Here is a 25,397-nt window from a genome sequence, read left to right on the forward strand (position 1 = left end):
CTTGCAGCCTTGCTATTATTCGTGTATCTTTATTGTCTTCGCTGTGCATAGTACCCATTCTCTTTGAGGTATGATTATACGAAGGCCAAACATTTGAAGTCATTTGTGCTGGCTTGCGGACGTGGACATGGGTCTGGTTCAAATGTTGACAAGTACATGATTCCTTGTTGGAGGAGTTCGTTTCTTCAAAATGTTAGTATAGTTGATATTGCTAGAAGAGAGATATGTCATAAACATTTGAATGCATTGCAGTCTTTCTTGGCGCCAAATCTGAAAACGAAAGTCCGTCCTCGTCGACGTTTTTCCTAACATTTGAATCTAATGTCAATGTAGAATCGATACACTACCATTCTTGAGCGTTATTTACTCAGCATATATTATGTTCAGAGGCTCACCAGATCCGATCTCCATCTTCTTACTAAGGACGAGCACCGGCTCATGTGAGTCAAAGTCGTATTTATTCAAAAGCAGCAAATGTCGAGAAACCCTAGCTTTGCGATACGCCTGTGTGTAATACTACTCGTTTATTGGCAGTGATGCAAGAAAGAATAAGGAAATCATAGTGGCTTATTTTTTTTTTCTTTTTTTTTTACTGGGATTTCCAGAGGCACTGTCGTATAGCCAGAGCTACAAGTCAGGCCTTGGTTGAGCAGAAGTCTTGTGCTTGTTGACTCAGAGTGAAGTTTGTTAGTTACTCATTAGTAGGATATACGCAGTAAACTTACAAGTTAAGATGAAAAAGATTCAGGCAGAGGTCAGGTTACACTAATAGATATTTTCTTAGGCAATGCGCGAAAACTTCAGATAAAAATATATTTAGGTAGTGAACACCTCCTAAAAGGTTAACATTAACTGAATCTCGGAACAACTAAATTCTGATTATTCCTAAGTATGTGTACTGAAGTCTGAAAGTCACCTTGTGTTACTCTGCTTAAATCTTTTGATGAGAGGTTTGAAAATTTGAGTGATTTCATGTCTCTGTAGTATGCGTATCAATTCTGCAATGATTTCATCTACAATTAGGGATCGCCCACATGTGCAGATGCACATGCAGTTTTCACATCGCAGGCAAGGTGTACTGTGCTACAGGCCCTAGGGTCTAGGTGAATCTCATTTTCATGACAGTACATCCATCCAGATGTCCATGTAAATATCCCTTCAAATACATTCTTCATATTCTTGGAATTAAAATAGTGTCTTTTAAGAGTCCAACCTCGTTTTATCGTTGGAACTTCTTAACATGTCCAAGGGTATTGTAGCGTGTATACAAAGGTGTAGCCCTGGAGGATTCCAAGGTGATGTCTTAAAGCTGAATTGATACATAATTATGAAACTTTGGAAAGTGTGACATTGAGACTCTTAAGGTTTAAATGTTGGTTTTAAAACCTGTGTAGGGCATCCGCTAGAACATTGAAAGTAAACATTCCAGAACAGTGGTATCAATATCATGAAAAACGAGATTGAAGCTGAGGTATCCAACAAGAACGAAATCAAACACAATTCATATACAACTAGCCGAGGTGATTTTGGGTAAGAAACCAGGGGAGATCATGAATCCATCGTACTCTGAGACCTCATAACACCCCTGCCGAAAAATTCACTAACAACCCCAAACCCATCCCTCGAGCGCTGCAGTTCTGTCTTGAACAAGTCATGCTGATCGGCAGTATCAACCTGTCGTTGACGAATGGCCCGGAGTGTAGCGTTGCTAGGGGCGCAGACGGGGCATTGGGCGTCTTCCTCGACACGGTTGAGGCAGCGTTCGTGGAAGGAGTGCTTGCAAAGGAAGTGCACGGTGGGAAGATCGAGGGTACCACCGCAGGATTGGCAGCGACGAGATTGGAAGACTACTGGCTGGGTGGCGAGAGATTCAATTTCTTGTTGTTTGGCGGTTGTCTCGGATTTGTAGCTTGATATGAGGCGGCGATTCTGGTAGAGTGGGAGTCAGCTTTGCCAAAAAAAAGAATAGGGCGATAAGAAAGGAGTTGCCTATGGCTGCTTACCGTGGCGATGTCCTTGCGTTCTCGCTCAATGTTATCACTCAGGTATTTCTTTACTCGGCCCATCGTAACAACGGCATTGTTGCTGAGTGCTTGGATCACCTGTAATGGGGAAAGCAGACCATCTGCATCAATGCGTTGAAGGACAACATCCAGCTCGTCACCTGCTTCCTCAAGGATCTGAGGGCTGGAGGCAAAATATGTCAAAGCGTCGACATATAGCTGAGGCTCATCGGGACCATATCGTCGCAAGGCTTGAATAGCTCCCGGGGTGTCCTTGGCCGAAGTGAAGGATCGGAAGATATCCAGACGTAACCCTTCTTGTTCACGAACAAGTGTAGATCCCTCGCGGAAATTGGACAGATCGGAAAGAAGCAAAACATTGGATGTGGAGATTGGAATCTGCCAGAGTTAGATTTAACATAATCAAGAATTTATCCTTGGGGTTACTCACATCTTTGCCTTCGATCAGCTTCTTGGCCTTGGTCTCCCATTCTTGCTTCTCAGCTGCATCCTTCTTTCCCTTGGCAGTATCCAAATACATCTCAAACAAGGTCGTGAAAAGATCGACTTTGGCCTCTTTGTTCAGTTCGGGCTGTTGCCCAAGTGTCTCGAGGAAATCGATAAATTCTCGGGGATGATCAACGAAAGCTGAAAATGCTGTCCGTGGCTTCGGAATCTCGTATTCAGGTGAGGGAGTAGTAATTGGCTCTTCTTTGGCAACAGGCTCCGGCACAGTGACTGGAGCTTGAAGTGCAGATGCGCCTGGCATATATCGCAACGGCAACATCCCAGCAAGACTTTGAAGAGTTGTTGCTGGTTGAGCTTGGGGCTCGGCGGGCATTTCCACTTGTGTCCGGGGTTGGTACTTGCCCGCATAGTAAGTCTTAAACAGCTCCGTTGTTTGCTCAGGACAATGGGAAAGCAGGACGCGGGCATATTTCATGAGGTTATGATAGGCCTGGTATAATTAGCTGTCTGCAATGAGAGTCTGTGAGTATGTCCACGTACCACTTCAGGCTCCAATCGCCATATGTACTCGACCGCCTCAGCGTACTTCTTAGAGTCCTCAATTAAAATATCAACTACCATATCGTTTTCACCATGCTTTGTCGCAAGGTATGCTGCCTGCTCGTAGTATCCTCCTTGGCGGCACATGGCAATAGCAGTCTCCAGATCGAACTTCAGCTCACCAGGAGCCTTGATGAAAGAATCTAATTTGCTGGTATCTTTTAGTTTGGCGTAGCAGTTCAAAAGAAGCGTGGTGTGGTCAACTGTTGCCCGGCCATGATCGTGCAACTCTTCCAGATACTCGATCAGGTTATGGATCCGCTGGGTATCCAAATACTACAGTCCAAATTAGAATACTTGATACACTCCGCAAAAAAAATTCAAAATTGACGAACCTTGCGAATGACTTGTGACGGTTCAGTATTGTCAATTGCTCGAAGATATTGTTGCATAGCAGTATCATAGTCCCCACGCTGGTACAAAAAGTCACCGTACTTGCGATATATGGCATTTTGCTGCAATGGATCAATGCCGATCTGTTGTGCAAGATTGATAGCCAGAATGTAAAGATTGCGTTCGTAAAGGATCTCCAGCCGCTGCTGGAGGCTCTTCTCGCGATACCGAAACACCTAATCCGGTCAGATATTGCAAGTAAGGACCAAAGCAAAAAGCAACACCATACCTTGCCATCAGTCGTCAAGAGATACATATCTCCCCACTCCATGAAAATCTGTTTCATCGGCGATACCAAAGTCTCATTATGTGCGATAAACTTAAGATCCGTATCCAGCAACGTAAAAGTCGTTGTACCAAAGATTGAATCAGCAGGATTGACCCCATACTTGCGCATAGGATCCGATTTGCCAGATCCAGCCTTTGGTGGACAAACCAGCGCGACATAATCGCGGTACGAGCGAATCGATGTCTTCGGGCTCTCAAAAGCATAGCTCGGGCCGCGGCCACGGGAACCGTAAGTGTAAATAGCATCCTCACGGGCAATCAAAATATCCCCGCTCTCTCGATCCAGCGTCATACATCCCAGCCCACAGCCCGTATCCTCCAAGACGCGAGCCGGCTGGCCTTGTCCTCGGCCCGCGATAACCAAAGTCAAGATGCGGCTTGTAGTCGCAATGTAAAGCGCAGTCAGCTGTCCATCTTGAATTTCCAAGCCAGTGATTGGCTCTTCCGACTCGAAGACGATCCGTTGGCGCGCGCCCCGATCGTGAATCAAATCACCGCGGATAATGGTGACGGAGCCGTTTGCGAAGCCAACGGCCACTTGCGAGAGATCATCGACGGCTGCGAATGCAGAAATCTGCTTTGCGTCAGTGAAATGTGTTCAATCTCAATTACAGCATGGTATTTGGAATTTGATAGGGGTCTTGCGCACCGGAAACTGGCGTCTTGCATTTTGCACGGAGACTGTCGATAGACACCGCGGTGCGCCATCCTTTTGCTCGGTATCCAGAGCCCAGACCTTGAAGACTGGCTCGTTCAATAAATCTTCCGCCACAGTCACAAGTAGAGAGGTTCCGTTAATCTGCTTCATATGGGTGATCGAGCCCGCATCATGCGCCTTGAACGAGCGCACGATGCGGAAGGACGAGGAGAGGATGTGGACGAATCCATCGATTGTACCGACGAAAAGGTTTGCAGAGCCGGTGCAGAGACTGGATAGATCACTCTATGAGTTTTGGTGTCAGTTAGCAGGAACGACAACGGTGAGGAAGACGAGTTGGAGGGACGTACACCGAAGAGCGCGGAGCTCTCTTCTGGTAGTCTCACTGGGGAGACGTCGACGAAGTTGAACGCTTTCCACTGCAAAGATGGTCAGATATTAGTCACATAGGAGTGCTTAGGATTCAGCGTACTGATGTCAGTGCCATTTGGGCTGCTGGCCGGCGATTGGTGACGGAGCTAAGTTGGAGGCGGCCTGGAGCTATCCCCGCTGCGGGCGCACGGACCATTTGGTTCCTGCGGATCTATACAGCGTTCAGGTCCCCAGGAACCCGGAAATCACATAGATTACTCCTACTAGTATTCAGTGCCTACTACTTCCATATCAATCGATCTTACTTTACAACTACCAGCTGAGGAAATCATGTGACGAAATTTTGCGCCGGCATACAAGTAGTAAAGGGTGGGATATGTAATAGACATCATTGATGTTTTCAGCTAGCTATGAACATTGGATTCATGAATCGTTAGTGGGCTTCAATTCCACAGATGGAGCTTAAATCATATGTAAAAACCAAAACCACGAAAAGGGGGAATCAAGAGCCAAAAATAAACAACAATCAAGAATCAAGAGGAAGACACAAAAGACAAAACAGAAATTTCCAAAGCCCCCTATGCAATGTGTTGGATCTCAATCACGGGAATGGGCACCAAAAATGGCTATCTTCTCATCCCAATGGGGCTTCTGAACGTCATTCAACCTTCACATAAAGCTCTGCTGCAGCCAACTTCCTGCGTCGGCGATGGCCTCGCTGAGATTAAAAGAGTCTCCGGCATGAAGTCCCCCTTGGCCATCCTGGGCCGTTGTAGGCGTTGATCCACTCAAATGAAAAGGAAGTGAGGTGCCTTGCGTATTTAGTGGGTGGCTAAATGTATGGTCGGGTGCTGGATCATGGACAGGTGGGGAGTGTGGACTTGTATGTTGAGGATGGGCTGCCAAGGTATCGAGGTCAAAAAGCGAGACTGGAGAAGACGCAGTAGCAGAAGCGGCTTCCGCCGAATGGAGCGCTCGTGGTTTGGTAGGGCTGCTCTTGCGAGGGGAAATTGAGCGGAAAGCTCTCGGTCTTTTCTCAGTGCTGAAAGTAAAGGGAGTAGCAGCATCGATCATGCACTGTGTGCTCATGGCCTGCACCTTGCTTTTCTCAGACTTCCCATTCTCAGACACCCTGAAGCTACGGGGTAATGCTCTGTCTGATGTATCGGCCCTAAAAAGAGGTGTTTCTTGTGCCAAGAGCGACTCGTCGTCCGCATTGGACATCATGCGCTGCTGGGCTGGTGTGATTCCATACTGAGCAGGGCTCTCCAGGGCATCTTGGAAGGATTTCTGTGCGTATAATAGAGCCGCTTGTGTAGATAATTGGGTATCGGGAGTTTTTTCTGGGTGGGTTGTTGAGTTTTCCTTGGGCATGGCTGTTGAGTGGAGAGATGGCATGCGGTCTGACAGGCTTGGTAGACCAGGAACCTGCTGGGCAGATGGAAGCTCCTCGTATGTATTTTGTTCAGTCGCTGTTGGACTATATGTGGTCGTGAATGTCGTTCCGTCGGTATCATTGGCAAATCGCAGGCTTTTCGATAAATGTACCCGTGAATCCGTTTCTTGACCTTGCTTCTTACTAGGTTCATCAGGCTCCTCGCTTGTTGGTTTTGACTTCGCTTGACGGGCAGCCTTTGTTGCCTTTGCGGGATTAGGAGATTTTGCAGACTTGATATGCTCCTCTGCTCTAACAAGATCTTCTGTCTCGATAGGCTCTGCTTCATCAACATTTCTGCCTTTATCAACTCGAGGAGATGGTTTAGCACCAACAATTTGTGCGGCCGGTGAAATGGGCTCGAGATGCGGGCTCGAGACAGGTACGTGCAGTCTATACTCGAAGCGTGCCAGCTGAGAGGTCGAAGAGACAACCCGTAACGATGTCAGTTTTTCACAACTTTTAGAGATAGTTCCATTTGGCGATAGAGCGTTAAGGGCGGGGCTCTGCCGCGGGGCCTGTGCAGGGGATCGGTTAGCTTGCGGAGAAGCTTTTGCAGCCGTGGTTGCACGTATAGTTGCAGGAAGCGGTCCTTTCTTGGGCGAAGCTAGATTTGCAGAAGTATGTGAGGATGAGGGAGCTAGAGAGCGTGTTTCGCGAGTGCGGGGGCCAATCTCCCATTCCGTTTGCTGGCTTTTCGGCGTCGGGGAATCAGGCGGTTCAACCGATTTGAATTTCATTCGTCGCCGGTCTTTCTTCAGCCAGTCTGTTGGCTCATGGCCGGCGAATGTAGTATTTTCTTCAGACAAGAGCTGCTCTTTCGCCTTCTTCGGTACGCGGGACGAAGCTTCACTGCTCTCCGCGAAGTCGGCACCAGAAGGTCTCCGCTTCCGCCCTGGTTTGGGATGTAGAGGAGAAGCCTTTCCTCCATTTGGAGGCACAGCAGGAGCAGGCGAGGCTGCGACAAATGGAGAAGCTGAAACTCTAGGCGGACGAGCAGAAGCCGTCAAATCGGTCTTATATCTCTTGCTCCTTACGTCGGTTTCTTTGACAGCCGTCTCAGGGGTCCGAGCTCGCTCTCCCGGCCTCGCATCGTTCAGCTTCGTATTTTGATGTGTGATGACCTTCCTGTTTCTCCTCCATGGATTCCTCCACCCCTCATTGAACGGTCCACGCAGTGACGCTGAAGCAATAAACAAAGGTCGGCCGCTGAGATAGACCTCTGCCAGCTTTTCGATTCGCCGATACTTTGTAGCCCGAGATGCATCATCAAGGTCGTCGTCAGAGCCTAGTAGCTCATATGGATCCTGATCTGAGTCGGTAGGTGGGGGAGGCGAGTATGTTTCGAGAGCGACCGGGGAGACGGATCGCAGGTAGTTTGGCATCAGGAATTAGGAGAGCGCCGTGGCGCAGAGTTGATGATTTGTCGGGGCTGCAGTCGGGAGTCGCGACGGAGCAGCCATACGCAGACCCGTTTGAGGGCTTGTCGTCATTTCTATGATCTTCCAGGTTCTTGTCGGTGAGATAGGCGCCTAACGCGAAAAAGCACTTAACGCGTGAAGTGCCCCAGCAACGGTGTCGGATTACGTAACTTTACGCTAGATGATATACCAGTTGACGTCGACCAGCCCAAGACATAGGACAAAAAAAGACAAAAGTAGATGTGCAAAAATAATTACGAGGAAGAATCAGGAGCTCAAAAATTGAGAATCCTACTTACACTGAGCACGAGTATAATAAGACCTCAGATTCCTCTTCTACTAGGTATTTCTGTTCATTTTTAATAGCAAGTTATATATGACAGGTTTTACATATTCAAGTTAGTTCTACAACTCTCTCTTGAATAACATAAGAAAAATGAAACGGGGAGGTCAGCAAGCATAAGAGCTTTAGAACCAGGGAGAAGAAAAGAAAGTATATAAATAAAAGAAAATCCTTCTAATGTTTAGTTGGCAAGTAAAGGCTCGGGGCCGAGGTATCGATGGTGCTAGATATGGTGTGGTGTGATGCGATGTCGCATCTGTGATATAATGTCTACAAAAATCCCTGCCAGCGAGCCTTGGAATCAATGAAAGTCCAATTGATAATAGGTACCATATTCACATGAAGTAATCCATATAGTTAAACAATGGACATGAAAAAGAAAAGAGAAGAAAAATGACGAACAAATCAACAAAATGCCACCGCAAAAGCAAGCATCCACAAACATCCCAAAGCACTTGAATTTGGAAAAGAAGGTCATGGTCATCAGAATCAAATATAACATTCACGCAGCAGCACAACCCAAAGCATACACTCCGCAAAACCTCAGATAGATAATATCAAATATCAATAAAACAAAGCATGGCATTCGTCTATGATGGATTCGATCGGGGTATCGATATCGATTCAAGCAGCAGGCCATTGAGGTAGGCCAGGCAAGATAAACGTATAAAAAGTTCAAAAAGGGGGGTCGCATATAACATAACAGACGAAGAATGAGAAATCAAATGGAAAGTCATTCATAAGGAAAATTCGTTATTAGGTGTTCATCATAACGGAGTGCTCAGCTCGCTCCTTCATTCGCACAGCCTGTGCTTCAAGTGAGCGGACCATCAGTTTCGTCACTAAATAATCATTAGTATGATGTTGTCGAAGCAAAATGACGGTGACTTGTCTTACCTGGCCAAACGGCAGCCCGGTCCAATAGGCTTGCCGTAGCAATCAATATTTTACATCCGTATCCTCCTTCCACCACGCTTGGCAGACGTTGCATAACACTAAGCGCTGACATGGAGTTATTGTTCTGTACCTCGCGCTGCATCTTGGTCTCCACATTGTTGAGAATCTCATTAATCTTGTCCACTAGCTTGCAATCTTCATCTTCAAGCAACATGACCCCGGGCACCTGGGTCAGGTCGAGATTGTCTCGACCAAGGATACCGAGGTAGGGCCCGACCCGTTCTTGAACTGTAGTGATCCACTCAGCAAGTACCTGTGAGCAGTCAAAGGCACACATCGCACACTGAATTGGCAATTCCCTTGACGAGAATTCGGCAAAGGTGTTGCCCAGTCGATCCGACATGGAGATGGAGTCGGCGGCGTAGAAAGCTGCCTTGCGGAGATTCTTTTCACGCTTGGACTGTCCGATATTATAAACGCTTGACAAGGACTGCATGGGCTGCTCTTGGGTTGGGGTTTTGGAAATTGCGAGATCCGCAACTCCAAGATCACTGATCGATTCACGTCGACCATCGAGGGATCCAGTTAGGGAAGGATCCACAACGTCACCCATTGGCGTGTCGATCTGTTGGAAAACCTCACCCCCACGAGCGAGTTCGTCTGCCATGCCGTTCCAGTCTCGCTGCCAGAATGCCTCTTTGGTGCGACCCAGATTAACAAATAATCGAACATACGCCAAATCCAGTAATGGAATGCTGTCTGCTGATAAAGGCCCAGCACCAAAGGGATTCGGACGTTCGAGGCTATGTACCGGGTTACTCGCCCAAGCTGCTTGCCACGCGCGTAGCGCGGGTTCAATATGTGATTGCATTGCTTCGGTCTCTTGGGAGGTCCATTGTCGACCCATATGCCGTTGCCGGGTTTCCCATATATAATTGTGAAGTGAATATATGAGAGCGAGACAGCCGAACGTGCTGGGCCGGTTTTCCGCATTTATTGGATCATCTGTGCTGCCGCCACTGAAGAAAAGATTCTGGGACTGGTTTTGTTGCTGTCGTTGGCTGGCTGTGAGAAGGGAAGTCAAGGCAGCTGAAAATGAAACGCTTTTCTTGGAAGCAGTTTGGCCTCCCATCTTTTTCCAGGCCTGAGGAGACTCGGCAGCCCATAGGTCTTCTTCACAGGGTAGGTCAAGTCGAATTTCGGAATTTGTCAAAGCTGGCGCGTGGTTATATGCGGACACAAGGAAACTTGAGAGGGTAAAGATCGCGTAAAGAGTGCGCTTCCGCTCTTCAACCACCTTCCAGTTCAACCAGTCCCGTCTTTCCTTGGGTTGGCTAAATGATGAAGACATCCAGTCTTCCGTATCATTTGAAATGTTGATTCCAGCGGTTAGATGGTCTTGAGGGAGGTGTTTCGGGTCCAAGTGGTGAGTCAATTCAGCTGCACGGGCCAAGCTGACCAGTGCAGCGCAGTGCGTACTAGCGATGTCTGCTGATGTCTTATCCCCACAAGTGTGGCCATATATCACATTCAACAGCATCGCCTGGACCAGCCACAGCGGTGTTGTATGAACAGAGTTGTCACGGGCTGTATTTGAACGACTTAGAGCGGCAGACATATCGGCCTTTCTCCGCTCTTCTAGGTACAGCTGAATCATCTTCTTGGCGGCCTCAAATAGTTCCTTGGAGGCCGCCGGGTCGTGTTCGTATAATGCACCAATGGCAGCCATTGAGAGGATCAAACAGCCTCCTCCGCCGGACACACCAGTGGAACTTAGGTTAAGGTGACCGCTCGGGGTGCGCAGATTATTGGTATATTCGGGGGCCTGAAAGTTGAGGGTCGGGGTATGAAGAAAGGGCAAGTGTGGGTGAAAGTAGTTGAGGTAGGCCGAGATATATCGTTGCAGATCGGTGGTACTAGGCAATTGGCCGGAGCTGTTGAAGGCAGTCGAGCGGGCGAATAGTTCTCGGCTGTTTTGGAGGCCACTTGCGGGTTGAGAATACTTGCGGTGATTGAAGCCAGTGGGTTGCGACATGCTCGCTAGTAGAGCCTGTCGTGTGGAGTCTGTAAATGTATCCGTTGAGAGTGGGGAATGTTGATTTCGTAGGGCACTATTCGGGAAAGGAACGTTGAGAGGATTAGGAGATTCTCCGCTTGTTGCCATTGAGGATGATAACATACTCTGCGAATGTCCTCCCACGATGGGCTGGCCGACCGAAGTCATTGATGGAGGGGTAGCATATGACTCGGCAAACGGATTCTGGGCCATCTGAAGTGCCTTGGGGGATACGGTCTCTGGCGGGATCCCTAATTCATTCAAGGTGGTGGGCGAAAAGTCGATTGTCGCAAACTGGTTGGCGGAGGATGGGTGAGTAGGGAACGGGTTGTGCCAGCCATTGGAGATAGGGATGCGGTTCGGACCATCTAGCATGGCCTCGCTGATACCGCTCTGGCTACCCGTACTCATGGCCGACGGGGATGACTCGTCGATTACCGAGTCATTTCCATTCCCTAGCGCTACGGCGGCGTCAAAGCCGTTCATCCAGTCAAAGTTCATTTCGTCGTCCATCATGGGATCCGTTGCGGAGTGCATGCCATGGGGGTGGTGGCCAAACGGGGGAGAGGGGGAGTCACCAAAGCCCTGAGGGGAACCTGCAAAGTGTAATTGCGCCGGATTTATTGTGCTTCCATGGCCCATCAGCATACCGTCGATGCCTAAATCAAAGCTCCCGTACACTGGGGCTGTCCGCAATCCACCAGCCATGTCCATGGGCAATCCTGAAGTTTCAATCTTGGGAAGGCCGCTCTGGTGGGGGTGACCGGAGCTAAAACCGCGATAATCCATGTTGGAAGGAAGCGATCCCAAGCTGGGATGATACGTATGACCCGATTGGGTAGGGGCAGAAGAAGGGTTGCCAGAGTTAGCGATCCCCAATCCTGCGCCATCGATGTGGCTGATTGTGTTGGCTCTGGGGCGCATGGAAGATGAAGAGGAGTTGTTAGCGATGGAGTTCTTACGAACCCGATTAGCACCGCCGGGGGCTGCAGCGCCGGTACTCTCACGACGGCCATTCCTCGGACGAGAAGATGGGGTTGTCGTCATGTGCAATTTCTGCTGATGCCGAAGCAACAGATCACGGCGCGCAAAACACCGGGCGCAATCGGGGCACTCAAAGGGCTTTTCCTTGGTGTGGGAGCGTTCATGGCGCTTCAAATGCTCCAATCGCGCAAACGAGCGACTGCAAGTTGTGCAGACATGTGGCCGAGGTTTGTCTGTCTTTGGAGGTGGGATATTTCCATTGGCAGCTTGGCCATTGGCCTCGCCCTGTTTCTTCTCCTTGGACGGAGCTACCGAGATTGCGAGTTCAGAATTCGCAGGTTGAATGGGCTAATTGGTATCAGAAAGTTTACTTACCAGGCATATCTCCGGGTATTTCGTTGATACTGGCTAGATCAACCACTTTTTGGCTATGGGTTTGGTCTTGACCAACCATAGCATCAAGCAGCATCCTAAGGAAATTTCAAGAAATAGCCTTAAAAAGACCAGAATAACTTGTGGTCCCTGAGGATGTAAATTGGGGAATGTGGGGGAGGGGGAAGGTCAGGCGCAGCCTTTGGAATGAAGGGTTTCTTAAGTTACTCCCAGAGTGACAAGAAGAAAAGAAGCGAGGTGGTTGGAAATAACTTTCTGCTATTGTCGCATCAACGACTATTTCGGTCGGATGACATTAGGTCAGCATTTTCTGTATTGTCTTTCTTTCTCATGAACTTGTTGGTGTGCGTCGAGTCCAGGTCATCACATATAAGGACCCAGGGTAATGGGGGAGGGGCGGCTATTCATGGGACCATGCTGGAGCGGATAAGACCCACCAGAGAGGAACAGCAGCTGTACAGCACGTTTCTATCGATCGGAGAAGTTGGATATCCTCGAATTTATTCGAGCTTGAACTGGATCGGAACAATGGGGATGAAGGAAGAAACAGGTTCAGAGGACCTGGCGCCGGTGGGTAGAAAAAGCCGAGGGGTGTGTTCTAATGGGGGGCAAGTTCGTAACATCAGCAAGGCAACCGGCTTTAACCATGATAAACGGGTTGCGCAGCACGGTCGCAGTACCCCCAACCAGAACTTACAAAGTCAAACGAGGAGTTGACGAAAGATGTCGAGCTTCTCAAGTATCCATTGACTAAAAAGGATAATTTGCCTCCTGTCACCAAGTCAAAGCTTCCAAGTGTCTCTTTGTCTGCTCGCAGCTACAGCATGCGAGTGGATAAAGCCGGAGATAACCGAGATAGCGGACAATGGCAGATGAGGTCTTGACAAGACCACGACGAAGAAAAGGACAGGGATGTGAGGTAGTGAAGAGAGGAAGAAGGATGTCAAGGTTGGAGGTTGGAGGTAGAAAGTAGAAGATGAATCCGAGCAACGATTACGCCAAAAGGTACCTGGGTCTTGGGTAGTTACATACCCGTGGTCCGGTCGTTCGTGGCAGTAAGTGGCGGCTTTGGAAGCTTCGTATACACCAAATACACTAAACCCACTATGTAATAGTATGTAATCAATTCCATTACAGTGATACAAAGTACCCAGGACGTGGTACCCAAAGTACCGGGATTACAAATTTCAAATTACCTGGTACTAGCACGCACTTTCCCCCGGGTCTCCGATAAACGGGCCTAAACATGTTGTTCCTGTTACAGGATTTGTTACCAAAACTTAATGAAAACTGTCAACAAATGAACATGACATGTAACAGGTGGCTTCAACTGTATAAATGCTCTCTTCCTGAAAATTACAAGTAACCATTACTGATTTATAATTTGGTCACAGAAACTCCAAATGCGTTATTATAACTGCCATGAGTCCATAAATCCATCAACTACGGATAGAAACGACTCCAATACAAGTTATTCGGTGATCCACTCAACACGGCCGAGAAGCGCCAATGATTGGGCTGCGATTACCCAGGGTGATACTGAATGCGGCGTAGCCCCGAATCTTACGACCACGCACGGCCGGCTCACCGAATGCCCACCAGTTCCTGGCTCTGGTTATCGATGAGCGTTATTGGCTCCAAAGAAATGGCCGCCACGCAGTTGCTGCGTTGGGTCTAGTGGCGTAACCAGTCAACGCGGCGCTAGTATATTTGTCTTCCCTGGTTACTCCGGGGTTTGAGCCGAGGAAGGACGGGAATAGCTGAAACCGCGATAAGGGAAACAAAGGGAAAAATACCTCCAAATGGCAGTCTAAACGATTAACGAATTATGCGATGAATGATTTTAATATGCGATTTCTCAATGTTTCTTTGCTCCTATGCATTCATCCCAAGGTTGAGTTATTTCTCTGTTTTATTCTCTTGTCACAAAGCATACATTCATTGGTTACGGGCACATTTTGGAGGGAACAAGTCTAGGCTGGTCGAAGTGGCTTGTTTCGGGGTCACTTCGGTGGCACTTACTCCGTACTGGCATTCTATAATTCATATACATAGTAGTCAAGTAATGGATCCTTCCACGCAGACATACATATCAGCACGGCCTTTCCAACATTCCTACGAGTTTGTTCAGATGTTTACCAAGCAAAATAGCCCATGAGGTCCGATCTGAAATAGCTCCAAATCGATAATCAATAAATAGCCATTGATGCTTCTATTGGAAATGTGACCTCACATCTTTACAAGTTCTAAAAGGCCATGTTACCATTTACATTACCGCTCAGTATTCCCCCTGCCAAACTCGGAAAATCCCCCAATAGCAATGTCAAAAGGACGATTACAATCTCGGGCCCTCGTGACGACCACGATCGGCAAAAAAGCAGTCCCAAACCAGCATGGTTGGGAAGGCGTGGGAAAACCTGCGACAGTCAGAAAGCCCCGGCCACGGTCTATGATGTGGCCAGGTACCCATCGAGATCCACCGAGGCTGAGGTCAGTGACTTGTTAGCGGCCAATGGAGATGAGCGGAAGGATCCGCAAATTGATCCAAATTAAGGGAGGGCCATGCGCCATTTTTGTGGGGGAAAAAAGTGTGTTCCAGATGGCCAAAGCAAGGGTTCGTGTGGGGGATTTGCCTTGGGATCAGCTTTTTTTTTAATTATACAAACCTTGGGCTTGGGTTTATTGGAAAAGAAATGACATTCGAAAGGGGCTACCAATTGGTGTGTGTCCATGAGTGGAATTACAGTAACAGAAACAGAAACATTGAAACACAGGTATTGTCTTAAAAGTAGGCGTTGTGGTGATTAGGCAATTATTTGCCACTAATCCGTTACCTTATTGTCTTATAGCGTCCATGGTTAGATAGAAGAAAGAGAAGGGAAAGAAAGAAGAATGTAGGCTAAATGGCTGTTTCTAGGGTGATTTGGAGTCTCGTGGCACAGGTACGAGGCAAAAGGCAACCCCCAAAAGTTTGTTTTCTAGAATGATTCCGCATTCTAATCCCCATTCTATTCCCCATTCTCCTATTCCTCCATTCCCAATTTCCCTTCTGGAACTTGGTGAAAAAAAATCCTTTTGACTTTGCACGTTGCAGCCACGCCGGTTTGAGTTTGGTCGCACGGAACGAGGAAGCACCCCGGATTCAATTGGCGCGGTGACCCATTCGTCAGATTCTCGTGAATGCGGCTGGATCTGGGGTTACCGTGCCCGACGATCCTTCTATTCGCCCGTTTCCTTGTGGCTTTTTTGTTATGTGATGGATATCTTTTTTTTTTCTTTTTCTATTTTCCCTTTTTCCCTTTTTCCTGGGGATGACCCGCGCCTTTCGGATGTGAGCGGAGACCGGGGGATCCCCCGGTACAATTGTGGATTCTTTGGCTGCCTTTGGACGAAACAAACAACGGGGTGACTTGACACTTGAGACCTTGTCAACCAGAATAATTATAACTGACAAAGAAATCAACAAGAGAAAATCAGTCGCACGGACATCTCGTTTGCAGAAACCCCAGACCCGAATATGCACACTAAGGCAGACTAGATTACTAGCGGCCTGAGAGAGCTGCAGGTGACCCGAGATGACTCAAGGGTGGTCTAGTGACAAATGAAACGACTCCCACTAAACTGCGTCACGGGTGGGATGATCGTGGGAAAAAGGCATTACGGAGTTAAGCCTATGAAAACCCGGCAACGCTCTTCCGAACACATACGGAGTACCACATGAGCAATTTATCCTGCACCTTTGAAGATTTCTCTCCTTTATTTGAAATCCGTGTTACTTTTCCGGGGTACAGATTACTTACTAGAGCAGATAAATTGAAACCCCGATATATGGAAGTATAGCCTTGAGAAATTACTAGGTCAATGGCCTACTCTGCATATAATTGCCCCTGTTCCAAAAACCGCCCAAACTCCAATGACATAATAAATCTCATTGATTTCTTTGGATTCTCAATGTCAAAAAAGAATCAAAACAATGCAGGTCCAAGAGCGGAAGTCAATTACTGGCCAATCTCAATTTCCTAACAACAAGGACGGGCGCACTATACCTTCTTTGCCAATACCATCAAAGCGCCACGACCAACGCAGCCAATAACACAAATCCACAACCCCCTGTCTCAATACAAGTCCCAAGAAATGCTCACCTGCGTCATTGCACTTCTAAAGAGAGATGTTGAGCCGAGTCCAACGTTATTGCGTAACCGCGCTTTGCGGGTGATCGCTGACATCGTACGCGGTACGCCAACGCAAAACCCATAATTCTGCATAAAATCAACGAATAAGATATCCACCTCCCATGTATTCTAAACAAGGCATATTAAAAGCAACCCTGACCATAATACCCACAGGACCACAATAATGTTTCCATCTTTCTTACAGAGTACATACAGTACATCAAACAAGCACTTCAGTGTGACCTGACCTGACCTGACCTGACCTTACTAATGCAACGGGAAATTCTCCGATACTCCGATGCACGCACACATCTTGGTCCTGAAACGGACTGATCGTCCAGTGGCCTGTGCTCGCACTTGTGCACGAATAATCGATGGCATCAAGCCCCAGAACGGAGTAAAAGAAGGCCCACTAGTCTTCATCCATACCGGGCGGATCGGACTTCAGGCCGTTTGGGCGTCCAAGGTTATTGCCGCTTGTTCCTGATTTGCGCAATGAGGAATCGATGCCAGGTTTTTCCGAGGGTTTTTTTTTCTTTGTCTTGGTCTCTTTTCCCTTCAACCTTGCAAGGACTGAGTCGTCCGTGAAGAAAGCCAAGGGCTGTGGCCTTGACGATCATTGGTCGGATCAAAGCCATCTTCCAAGCCGTGGAAGGCTTACCAGATGGTGCTTTTCTCTAAAAATAATAATACGTGTTATTATTATCATTCATTAATCAGTTTGAATCATTATGCATTCCGCCTGTAGTCCTAGCGCTGCGGTGGACCTGGAACAACATTGCTCTCAGATGGTTGTGGCGTTTCGCTTTGGCCCGCAGGGCAATGCAGGATACATGATCTTTCCCTCTATCGCCGACGCTCAGGTACTCCGTAGCGATGAATGGAATGCCCCTGGGGGCTCTACTTGCCTGCCTTGTGCGTCATTTTGCCAATGTTTGATCCACTCGCGGTGATAACGTCGGCGGGCGAAGGTCCGCTGTCCCGCCAATGGAGACGAAGTGGATTCCTTAAGGAGGATTCCACTGATCCTGTCAGACAGAGCCCGGGCCATTCCTTGATGTGCAGCTCGGGTCGACCAGATACGCGACATGCGATTTGCCGCTTCCCTCTCGGCATGTAACATGTAGCACTTCAGATTTACTAACCCTTTTTTATACTACAAATATTACAAACTGCTTGAAGTTGACGTGGGGTTTTACACTTTGATAGAATTCACTCTGTATGGACACCATATATAATAATGCACATATTGACATAGACTAATAGGCCTGCCGCAAAAACATGGCACCAGCCTTGTCACCTGCCATCGACGTTGCAGGGGATCTCAATTTATCCAGGGACGCCCTGTGGCTTGCACCACTATTTACAGACATCGTTAAGGCCGGCAATAGCGTGCCGGAGATTTCCCGATGACGAATCGTATCAGGTCAATCGATTCAATCGAATTCATCTGGCATTCTGTTTAATTTGAAACGCTTTGAGACTCGCGACGTGCAGAGTCTAGACGGCAAGCGGCAAGCCATGGAGAGTGGGGCTCCACTTGGTCTGTGAAGCGGTTGATGTGGAGGAAACTACAAGCGGCGGGCACCAGGGGACTCAAACTGGTGTGGATAATTGGCGATGCGCGCGGGATTTCTCCTTACAAATTACAGATAAGTTCCATGATAAGCTGCATCCTACTATATCCACTCATATGTGTTGACAGTGTTGTAGTACTGACGTGCTTTACATCGAACCCTTGTTTTTTCTTTCTTTAGATGGTATGATCCAAATGTTTTCTATTTACAGAAACAATTTTTGAAGAATGTCATAGTACTGTGCACTGTCCACCAAGCATATTGCCACTTACACTCTGAGCCAACCAGAGCTCCCTGGGTCTAGACAGAGAAACCTGGTTTGAGAGCAGGCGCTGGTTAAGCTCGGAGCTCACTGGGGCGTCCGCGTCCCTGCGCTGACGATCAAAAGGTCCAAGAGTTACAGGGTCGGATGATTTAGGATAATATTGACCAATAAATTCTTGAGAACGTTCAGACCTTCCGTGGCTGTTAATTCCATGGACAACATTTCATGTCTGTTGGAGACGATCACTGCAAAGAGAGTGGCGATATGAGCTCCATGCACCACGAGTACACACATACATAGTACATGCTATGTAAAACTAAAATCATGATACTCTACTATAGCCACTGATCGAGTGCAATTGGGGGCGATCGAGCGGGATCGGCGTTGAGACTTGGTTAGGGCAAGCGCTAATTTATGCCTAAGACAACAGAAGAAATCTACACTAAAGAAGAAAAAAAACAATCGAGGCGGGAAAAGAAAATTAAAAAATCTCTTGAAGAATGCATATCTCGGATTCTCGGATCCATTAGCGATAACAAAATGACTGTTAAATTTGCCAAAGGCACTAAATACGACTAAGTCCAGCTAAGTGGAGCGTGAAGCTCAAGGCTGGGGATTTTCGATTGACCGGAGACTGATAGGGAAAGATCGCGACATTGCCCGATAAGAGCACGACTATGGCAAGATATTATTGTCAAATCCTTTTCAAATATTATTTTAGATGTTTTTTTCCCTCTTACAATAATTACTGCAAAAAATACGTGTACTGCTATTCTTTTAAGCGGTCGTTTATTCTCTCATTGCGCCTGATATCACTTCCGGTGATTTTCAACGGAGAAATGCCGATGCAGGATATGCCTTAGCCTGGCTCTCTGCAGCACGTCGAACTCTACTTGGTCGTAGTGCATGATCACCCCACGGAACGTGCAGGCGTCGAATGGTGAGAGCGGCTAGATCTGATGTGATTGACCGGTCGTCCTCGTCGTGCATTAGTTGTATTCTGTATTATTTCAGATATTCTCAATGTTCAAATGTTTTGCCGGTTTCCGCCTATAATTCTGCGTAAGAATTTATACAGAGCACTGTATGTAGAAGACAACCTTGGTATGTTGCTTGTAGGAAATTATTTACATGTACATGCCCTACTCCGTGTATGGTTTGAAATCAAAAGGTCCAATGAGTTACTTCCAACAAGCTCTTACTATACTACCCTACTAGCAAGGAACATTAGTGACTCCAGAAAATCCAGATTGTACCTGAACCCGATCAAGTGCCCACTTTGAAAGTCAAACGTGACTGAAGTAACCCAGGAAACCATCTCCAAACTGCTCTAGCATGTCTTATTGCGACACAAATACTCCGTACCGCCGCGCTAAAATCTGTCTGACCTTCGGCGCCACAAAACGTAGTAACTTTACAGTATGTTTCTCAATACTCGGTACCGGAACCGACAACCATCCGACTTCGCAAACAAAGTGACCTGAATCCATGCATGTCATACCTCGGCCATACTAACATACGCTCCAATCAACTCTTGAGCAATTTTTTACAGTACTACTATAGCCACCGTTTACATCATTTCGAACCTACGGTTTCCGCAGGGTCTCGTGGCGATTATCGTCATTTTCATTGTCGTTTCAATCAAAGGTAATACGCATTCAAGCATTCAAGCGCGACCTGAGTCCAGATACAAAACACCAAATCAGCCTTGTATGTACGAATCCAATGTTTATTACTATATCAGTAATTGTTATCTATCTACTGCTCCACTTATGGAGCTCTCTTTTCATCAATGTCCACATAAAACAAACAAAAAAGAACCTTGGAAGAAAATAATAGAAAAAGAAAATAAAATGAAAGAAAAACAGACAGGTGGATCGCATCCTCGATCATCCTACAGTACCAGTCTGCAGCCTCCTAAAAGTATATGCACGCTAACAGCAGCGCAACTGGTCCAAACCCGCCCCTCATCCGCCACTAAACCTGCCAAGTGCAGCAAGATCATAGAACCGACTGGCCTAGCCTGCATGTCGCACCCGACTCGGTCCCAGCCAGGCGCCGGAAATAATCACGCACCGCAACGGCACTAACAACTGGCGATCTAGCATCGTAGGCTGTGTCCAGTAGGCTCAAATACTGGTGGAGTGAATTCTCTCAATTACCTACTATGCACAGGAAGAAGACCATTGCACACATGAGTATCGCCCATCCATTTAAATATCCAAATACCCAAACTATTATCTACCAGCACTTACAGTCGCTGCATAGATTGAACTTCCAAGGTTTCCAATTAGCGATCGCCATCAATTCAGCCCAGCTATTCCCGGAATACATCCATGTACCTACCCTTGCGTATAGGTATAGGTACATACTACTACGCACAGACCACGCATTCTAATGCTTCTTTACATATTACCACGAGCGAATGATATCAGAGCGCTTCATACGTGTACGCTGCGTACGGTACCTGGTGTAATGATGGCGCGAAGTGCATATTTACGCAGCGCTGTTCCGGAGTACCTCGTGCCGGACTACTCAGAGCTCGGCGGGTGGGTGTAGCTGTAACTCGCACGCACTAGGAACATGTTTTGCATTGCAGCGGGTTGCCCCTCCCCCTCCACTGTATGTACCCGTTATTTTTATCTTATCCCAAGGCTATTTTGCTTTTGGTTGGTCCCTAGGCTGATCGTCTGGTCGGTGCGGAATTAGTCCAGTGCTGTAATTCCGCGGTCGTGGGATTGGTGGGTTATACTGGAGGGTTTTGCAGTACTACTGAACAGTATGTTGGACTTGAGTGCTGCTTTTGGAGTTTGGAGTTCGGCGTCGGTGGTAGGAACGGACGATTCTTGGTTGGAAGACTGGAATCACAACCTTTCAAGGTTCAAATGTTGGTGCTTTAGAAGCTCACATGCGAGTACATCCATGGATCCATGGATCCATGGATAGGTACAGGGCATGAACTTAGTAGTATGTAGTCACCGAAACCTTCAAGTACTAGTTGGTTGAGACCGCGGTTGGAAGGAAACATAGACGACAACGACAAGTGGAAATATAGACGTGCTCGAAAAGGTAATAATTTTTGTTCATTGGTCTATCACTAATAAATGACAGGCTACAACTCTGAATCGTTATTGAGCAAGGCTCCATGGTGCTCGAATGGTATATGAGCAGGACATCACACATGACTTTTGGGGTAATTACAAGTAGACTTGGTCGCTCATCTAGACACTGATGGTCTTGAATACACTGTAAACGTAGGAAGATTAGTATTATTGCACATATCAGAATGGTGTTTGGAAGAACATACCTGAATCCACTGCCACCAGTGGCCATCAGAGTACCCGGCATCTGGGCCTGCCAGTGCACCTCCTTGACGGAATCCATATAATGCACGAAAAGAAGCTGAGGGGGAATATCGGCCATGGCCGCATTGCGGCTCTCTTCGTCATCCAACTCAACGGCCAAATCCCAGAGAGTAACGGTGTTATCAGCTGAGCCCACAGCGACCACACTGTCATCAGACGGGTGCCACTCAATACTGGTGATAGGCTCCTTGTGGAAGTCGAACGAGGCAACGGGCGATGCGCGAATCTGGGAAGAAGGATTGGCGGTATCAGGCTTCCAGTGACGCAGATCCCACACAGCCCATTGACCATCATCCGCACCAGTCGCAAGAAGGTGGAAGGTCTGGTTAGACCAGCTCATAACGTTAACGTCGCTCTTGGAGATGTGAACATCCACGGCGGGCTTGCGGGACTTGGATCGCACATCCCAAACCTTCACACTACCGTCACTGCTAGCGGAGGCGAAAACATTGCGCTCGTTAGGCGACCACTGGAGCTCTTCAACTGATGAGGTGTGACCAAGGAATGGGCGGGTATCGGTCACCCAGCCACCACCCTCAGTGCGGGTGGTCGCATAGATCAAACCGTCATTGTCACCAGTCAAGAGCTTGCCGAGGGGCTGGAGCGGGGACCAGTCGAGAGCATAACCCTCAGCCTTGTGCATACGGAGTGTGGAAAGAGGCTTGGAAGCGGAGGGAGGAAGGATGGTGCCGGGCACGTCAAAGCTGGTAAGGTGAGCGGTGACGTCGTGGATGAGGACCTGAGAGTTCTCCAGCATAGTAGCCGTCAGGGTCTGTGGGGGCTTGGAGTAGTCCGCCGACTGAGACGGGGTTTGGTGGGCACGAATGCGGTTTGTGGTGGAGCCCAATGGAATGGACTTGTGCTCAAGGATGGGTTCACCCATATCATCGTCTGAATCCTCGTCGCTCTCAGAGTCCTCGCCGTCGCGCTCCATTTTGCTCAGTCCGCTCATCTTCAACACCATCAATTCATTGTCCTTGGCCTTGGATCCCTCTGCCTGTGTACCAGCAACGGCATAAACGGTTCCAGGGAAAGTCTTGCGGTTGTCGCCGAGAGAATCGCGCACAATATCGAATGACAGACAAGGCCATGTTGTGGTGAGAGTGTGAAGCATATCGTAGGTTGAAGGATCGGGCGAGAGAGTCTCTCCAGGAGCCAATTTTGTTCGTCCAGGAATGAAGGTTTGCTTGTCGACGTCCATGCCCTCTGTTAAAAATGGTATTGATTAGTATTCTTTCTCTTTTTGGGGCTTTTCAACAGAAAGCAAGCAGACATTGAGAACCGGAATACTCACCTCGCTCTTCCTCCTCACGCTCTGCATCTGGGCGACCGTCGACACCAGCCTCCAAGATCTCATCTTCACTCTCGAACTCATCTTCAAATTCGTCCTCAAACTCCCCCACTTCGTCGGGAATAGCATCGTGCATTGGGCGGTCACCAGCCTTGAGGGCGGAGGACTGCTCCTCAGAATTATCTGCCGCTCTCTTAGACATTGTGAACGTGTCAAAGGAGGTAAGGGATATAAAGTTAAGTGGTTTGGAATGGAGGGGAAGTTCGGCGATAAGAAGTTTTTCAATAAATTTTGGGCGACAGCCGGTCCCACGCTAGTCCTATCGTAGACTAGCGCAGATCCATGTTTCCCGCATTATGTGAAGTTGCTGAGAGAGCTGAATCGCCAGTCTGTCTAGAGATAATTAATCTCCGGGCGCGTAAACCTCCTCGTGTTCCTGCAGTAAACACTTCACATCATCTGCTTCTTTCCCTTCCCCATCCCCCTTTTTCTTTGCTCATCGTCCCAGTAACTGGCCTCCGCTGAGTCTCTGTTTACACCGCCCTCGATCGGTTCGCGCCAACTCCCCCGAATCTCAGACCCTGGCGATTCGTCAGATCTTCCCTAGGTCGGAGGCAAAGGTAAGCGTTCCAAAAAGATTCCTAGAATATCGAGAATTCCATCCCGTTGAGCTGTGATACACGTCAGACCAACGATTGGTCGTGATTGGTGATATATCACATGGGATGCTCTCCTTTCCCCGCAGGTGCTAACAAAAGTGCTGTAAACAGGTACCCAACGCAAGGAAGACACACAATCTCTCCTTCTGAAATACCCCAACCGACGCGCCAGAATGGATCCGCTACAGCAGCCTGTCTCAGAGGTTCATGCTGTTGCGGAGCCGCAGCAGCACCCAATCGAGGCCCAGGCGATCCCACAGCCGCTGTCAGTCCCGTCCGAACAGGAACAGCCACAGGAACAGCCACTCGAGCAGCCTGTTCAAGTCAGCGTCAATGTTGAGGAACCCCCTGTAGACTCAGTTGCTGCCCCAGTTGAACATTCTGCTGGTCGCATCCGAGTCGAGCAAGGTTACGCTAGCGACTCTAAAGCCCATTATCACTCTCGATCCACTGATTTCCACCATTCCGCTCCTGAATATCATCCTCAAGATGCCGATCCCAATTTCCGTCTTAATTCATCGCCATCCATGACCCATCAGCCTCAGCTCAATTCCGCATCACGTCCCGGCTCCGGAGTTTCAAGTGGCCCAGAGCGACACGGCATGCCTCAGCCACAGCCATCGGAGGTCGCCCAACGAGGCCAGCCGTCGCAAGCGGCCAGAAATAGTGTTGTCATCAAGGTTGGAATGGTCGGAGATGCTCAGATCGGAAAGACCAGTCTCATGGTCAAGTATGTCGAGGGCAGCTGGGATGAAGACTACATTCAGACCTTGGGTAAGTGCCATGATGAAAAGATTTGACTTGATCATTTTTGCTGACAACTCCTCCAATGCAGGCGTTAATTTCATGGAAAAGACCATTTCAATTCGCAACACCGAAATCACCTTCTCGATCTGGGACCTGGGTGGCCAACGTGAGTTTGTCAACATGCTGCCGCTGGTTTGCAACGATGCCGTGGCCATTCTTTTCATGTTTGATCTCACCCGCAAGAGCACTCTGAACTCCATCAAGGAATGGTATCGCCAGGGCCGAGGCTTCAACAAGACAGCCATTCCTTTCTTGGTTGGCACCAAATATGATCATTTTGTTAACTTCCCTCGGGAAGACCAAGAAGAAATATCCTTACAAGCGAAAAGATTTGCTAAGGCAATGAAGGCAAGCTTGATTTTCAGCAGCACCAGTCACAGCATCAACGTTCAAAAGGTCCGTTCTCATTTCTCTCTGGTTCTACAATCTCTTGACTAACCCCAAACAGATCTTCAAGATTGTTTTGGCCAAGGCATTCGATCTCAAGTGCACTATCCCCGAGATCGAGAATGTTGGTGAGCCATTGCTGCTGTACAAAAATGTCTAGGGCGTGAACCCCTAGTCTGTCTCATGATTATGTGCCTTAGGATGAAGTGATGCTCTTGATGAACGATGCTGACTCCTGGCCTTTGAGGTCTGTTCCTTTTTACCCATTCTCACTTATCATGTATTTCTTGTTATTTTTTGTGTATGGCAATGATCTCCCTTTTATGATGAACGATAGGTGAATTGCCACCGGGTCTGCAGTCAGAAAGTTAGATGGCCGAACTCATTCTCAATTCTTTTTTTCTCTTTGTTCTTTACTTTTTCTATGTGTTCATTAGGGATATATCCCTTATCCATTATCCATATGGACGTACTTAGGTCTTCTATTGTCTGTTTTCGTGTCTTTTCCCTAGAGGGGTGCTTTTTTTTTTTCAGCCACTCCAGGCGTTTGGGAGTCCAAATAA

The 25,397-nt window shown here is 47.9% G+C and overlaps 6 protein-coding genes across 6 annotated transcripts; 2 read left to right on the forward strand and 4 right to left on the reverse strand.

Moving 5' to 3' along the window:
• Positions 1-1,548: 1,548 nt before the first annotated feature.
• N7466_010534 (tethering complex subunit PEP5) lies at positions 1,549-4,978 on the reverse strand (the record flags this gene model as incomplete). The annotated part of the gene is made up of 9 exons (XM_057169923.1): positions 1,549-1,929; positions 2,004-2,402; positions 2,455-2,961; positions 3,012-3,347; positions 3,407-3,640; positions 3,694-4,326; positions 4,402-4,695; positions 4,761-4,829; positions 4,883-4,978. The coding sequence occupies 9 exons, from the start codon at positions 4,976-4,978 to the stop codon at positions 1,549-1,551; spliced, it is 2,949 nt and encodes a 982-aa protein (XP_057016532.1).
• A 473-nt stretch (positions 4,979-5,451) lies between these two features.
• On the reverse strand, positions 5,452-7,602 carry N7466_010535 (uncharacterized protein; the record flags this gene model as incomplete). Its single annotated transcript, XM_057169924.1, has 1 exon — positions 5,452-7,602. The coding sequence occupies one exon, from the start codon at positions 7,600-7,602 to the stop codon at positions 5,452-5,454; it is 2,151 nt and encodes a 716-aa protein (XP_057016533.1).
• Positions 7,603-8,737: 1,135 nt separating this feature from the next.
• Positions 8,738-12,387, reverse strand: amdX (putative C2H2 transcription factor (AmdX); the record flags this gene model as incomplete). The annotated part of the gene is made up of 3 exons (XM_057169925.1): positions 8,738-8,823; positions 8,879-12,226; positions 12,294-12,387. 3 exons carry the CDS (start codon positions 12,385-12,387, stop codon positions 8,738-8,740), a joined length of 3,528 nt encoding a protein of 1,175 aa, XP_057016534.1.
• A 452-nt stretch (positions 12,388-12,839) lies between these two features.
• N7466_010537 (uncharacterized protein) lies at positions 12,840-13,195 on the forward strand (the record flags this gene model as incomplete). The annotated part of the gene is made up of 2 exons (XM_057169926.1): positions 12,840-12,881; positions 13,013-13,195. The coding sequence occupies 2 exons, from the start codon at positions 12,840-12,842 to the stop codon at positions 13,193-13,195; spliced, it is 225 nt and encodes a 74-aa protein (XP_057016535.1).
• Positions 13,196-21,546: 8,351 nt separating this feature from the next.
• N7466_010538 (ribosome biosynthesis protein RRB1) lies at positions 21,547-23,183 on the reverse strand (the record flags this gene model as incomplete). Its single annotated transcript, XM_057169927.1, has 3 exons — positions 21,547-21,571; positions 21,633-22,896; positions 22,985-23,183. 3 exons carry the CDS (start codon positions 23,181-23,183, stop codon positions 21,547-21,549), a joined length of 1,488 nt encoding a protein of 495 aa, XP_057016536.1.
• A 630-nt stretch (positions 23,184-23,813) lies between these two features.
• Positions 23,814-24,994, forward strand: N7466_010539 (Spg1/Tem1 GTP-binding protein; the record flags this gene model as incomplete). The annotated part of the gene is made up of 3 exons (XM_057169928.1): positions 23,814-24,414; positions 24,476-24,843; positions 24,896-24,994. The coding sequence occupies 3 exons, from the start codon at positions 23,814-23,816 to the stop codon at positions 24,992-24,994; spliced, it is 1,068 nt and encodes a 355-aa protein (XP_057016537.1).
• Positions 24,995-25,397: the final 403 nt, after the last annotated feature.

The sequence above is a fragment of the Penicillium verhagenii genome, assembly GCF_028828195.1.
Source record: "Penicillium verhagenii strain IBT 33310 chromosome Unknown utg000011l_segment0_segment0, whole genome shotgun sequence".
NCBI lineage: Eukaryota > Fungi > Ascomycota > Eurotiomycetes > Eurotiales > Aspergillaceae > Penicillium > Penicillium verhagenii.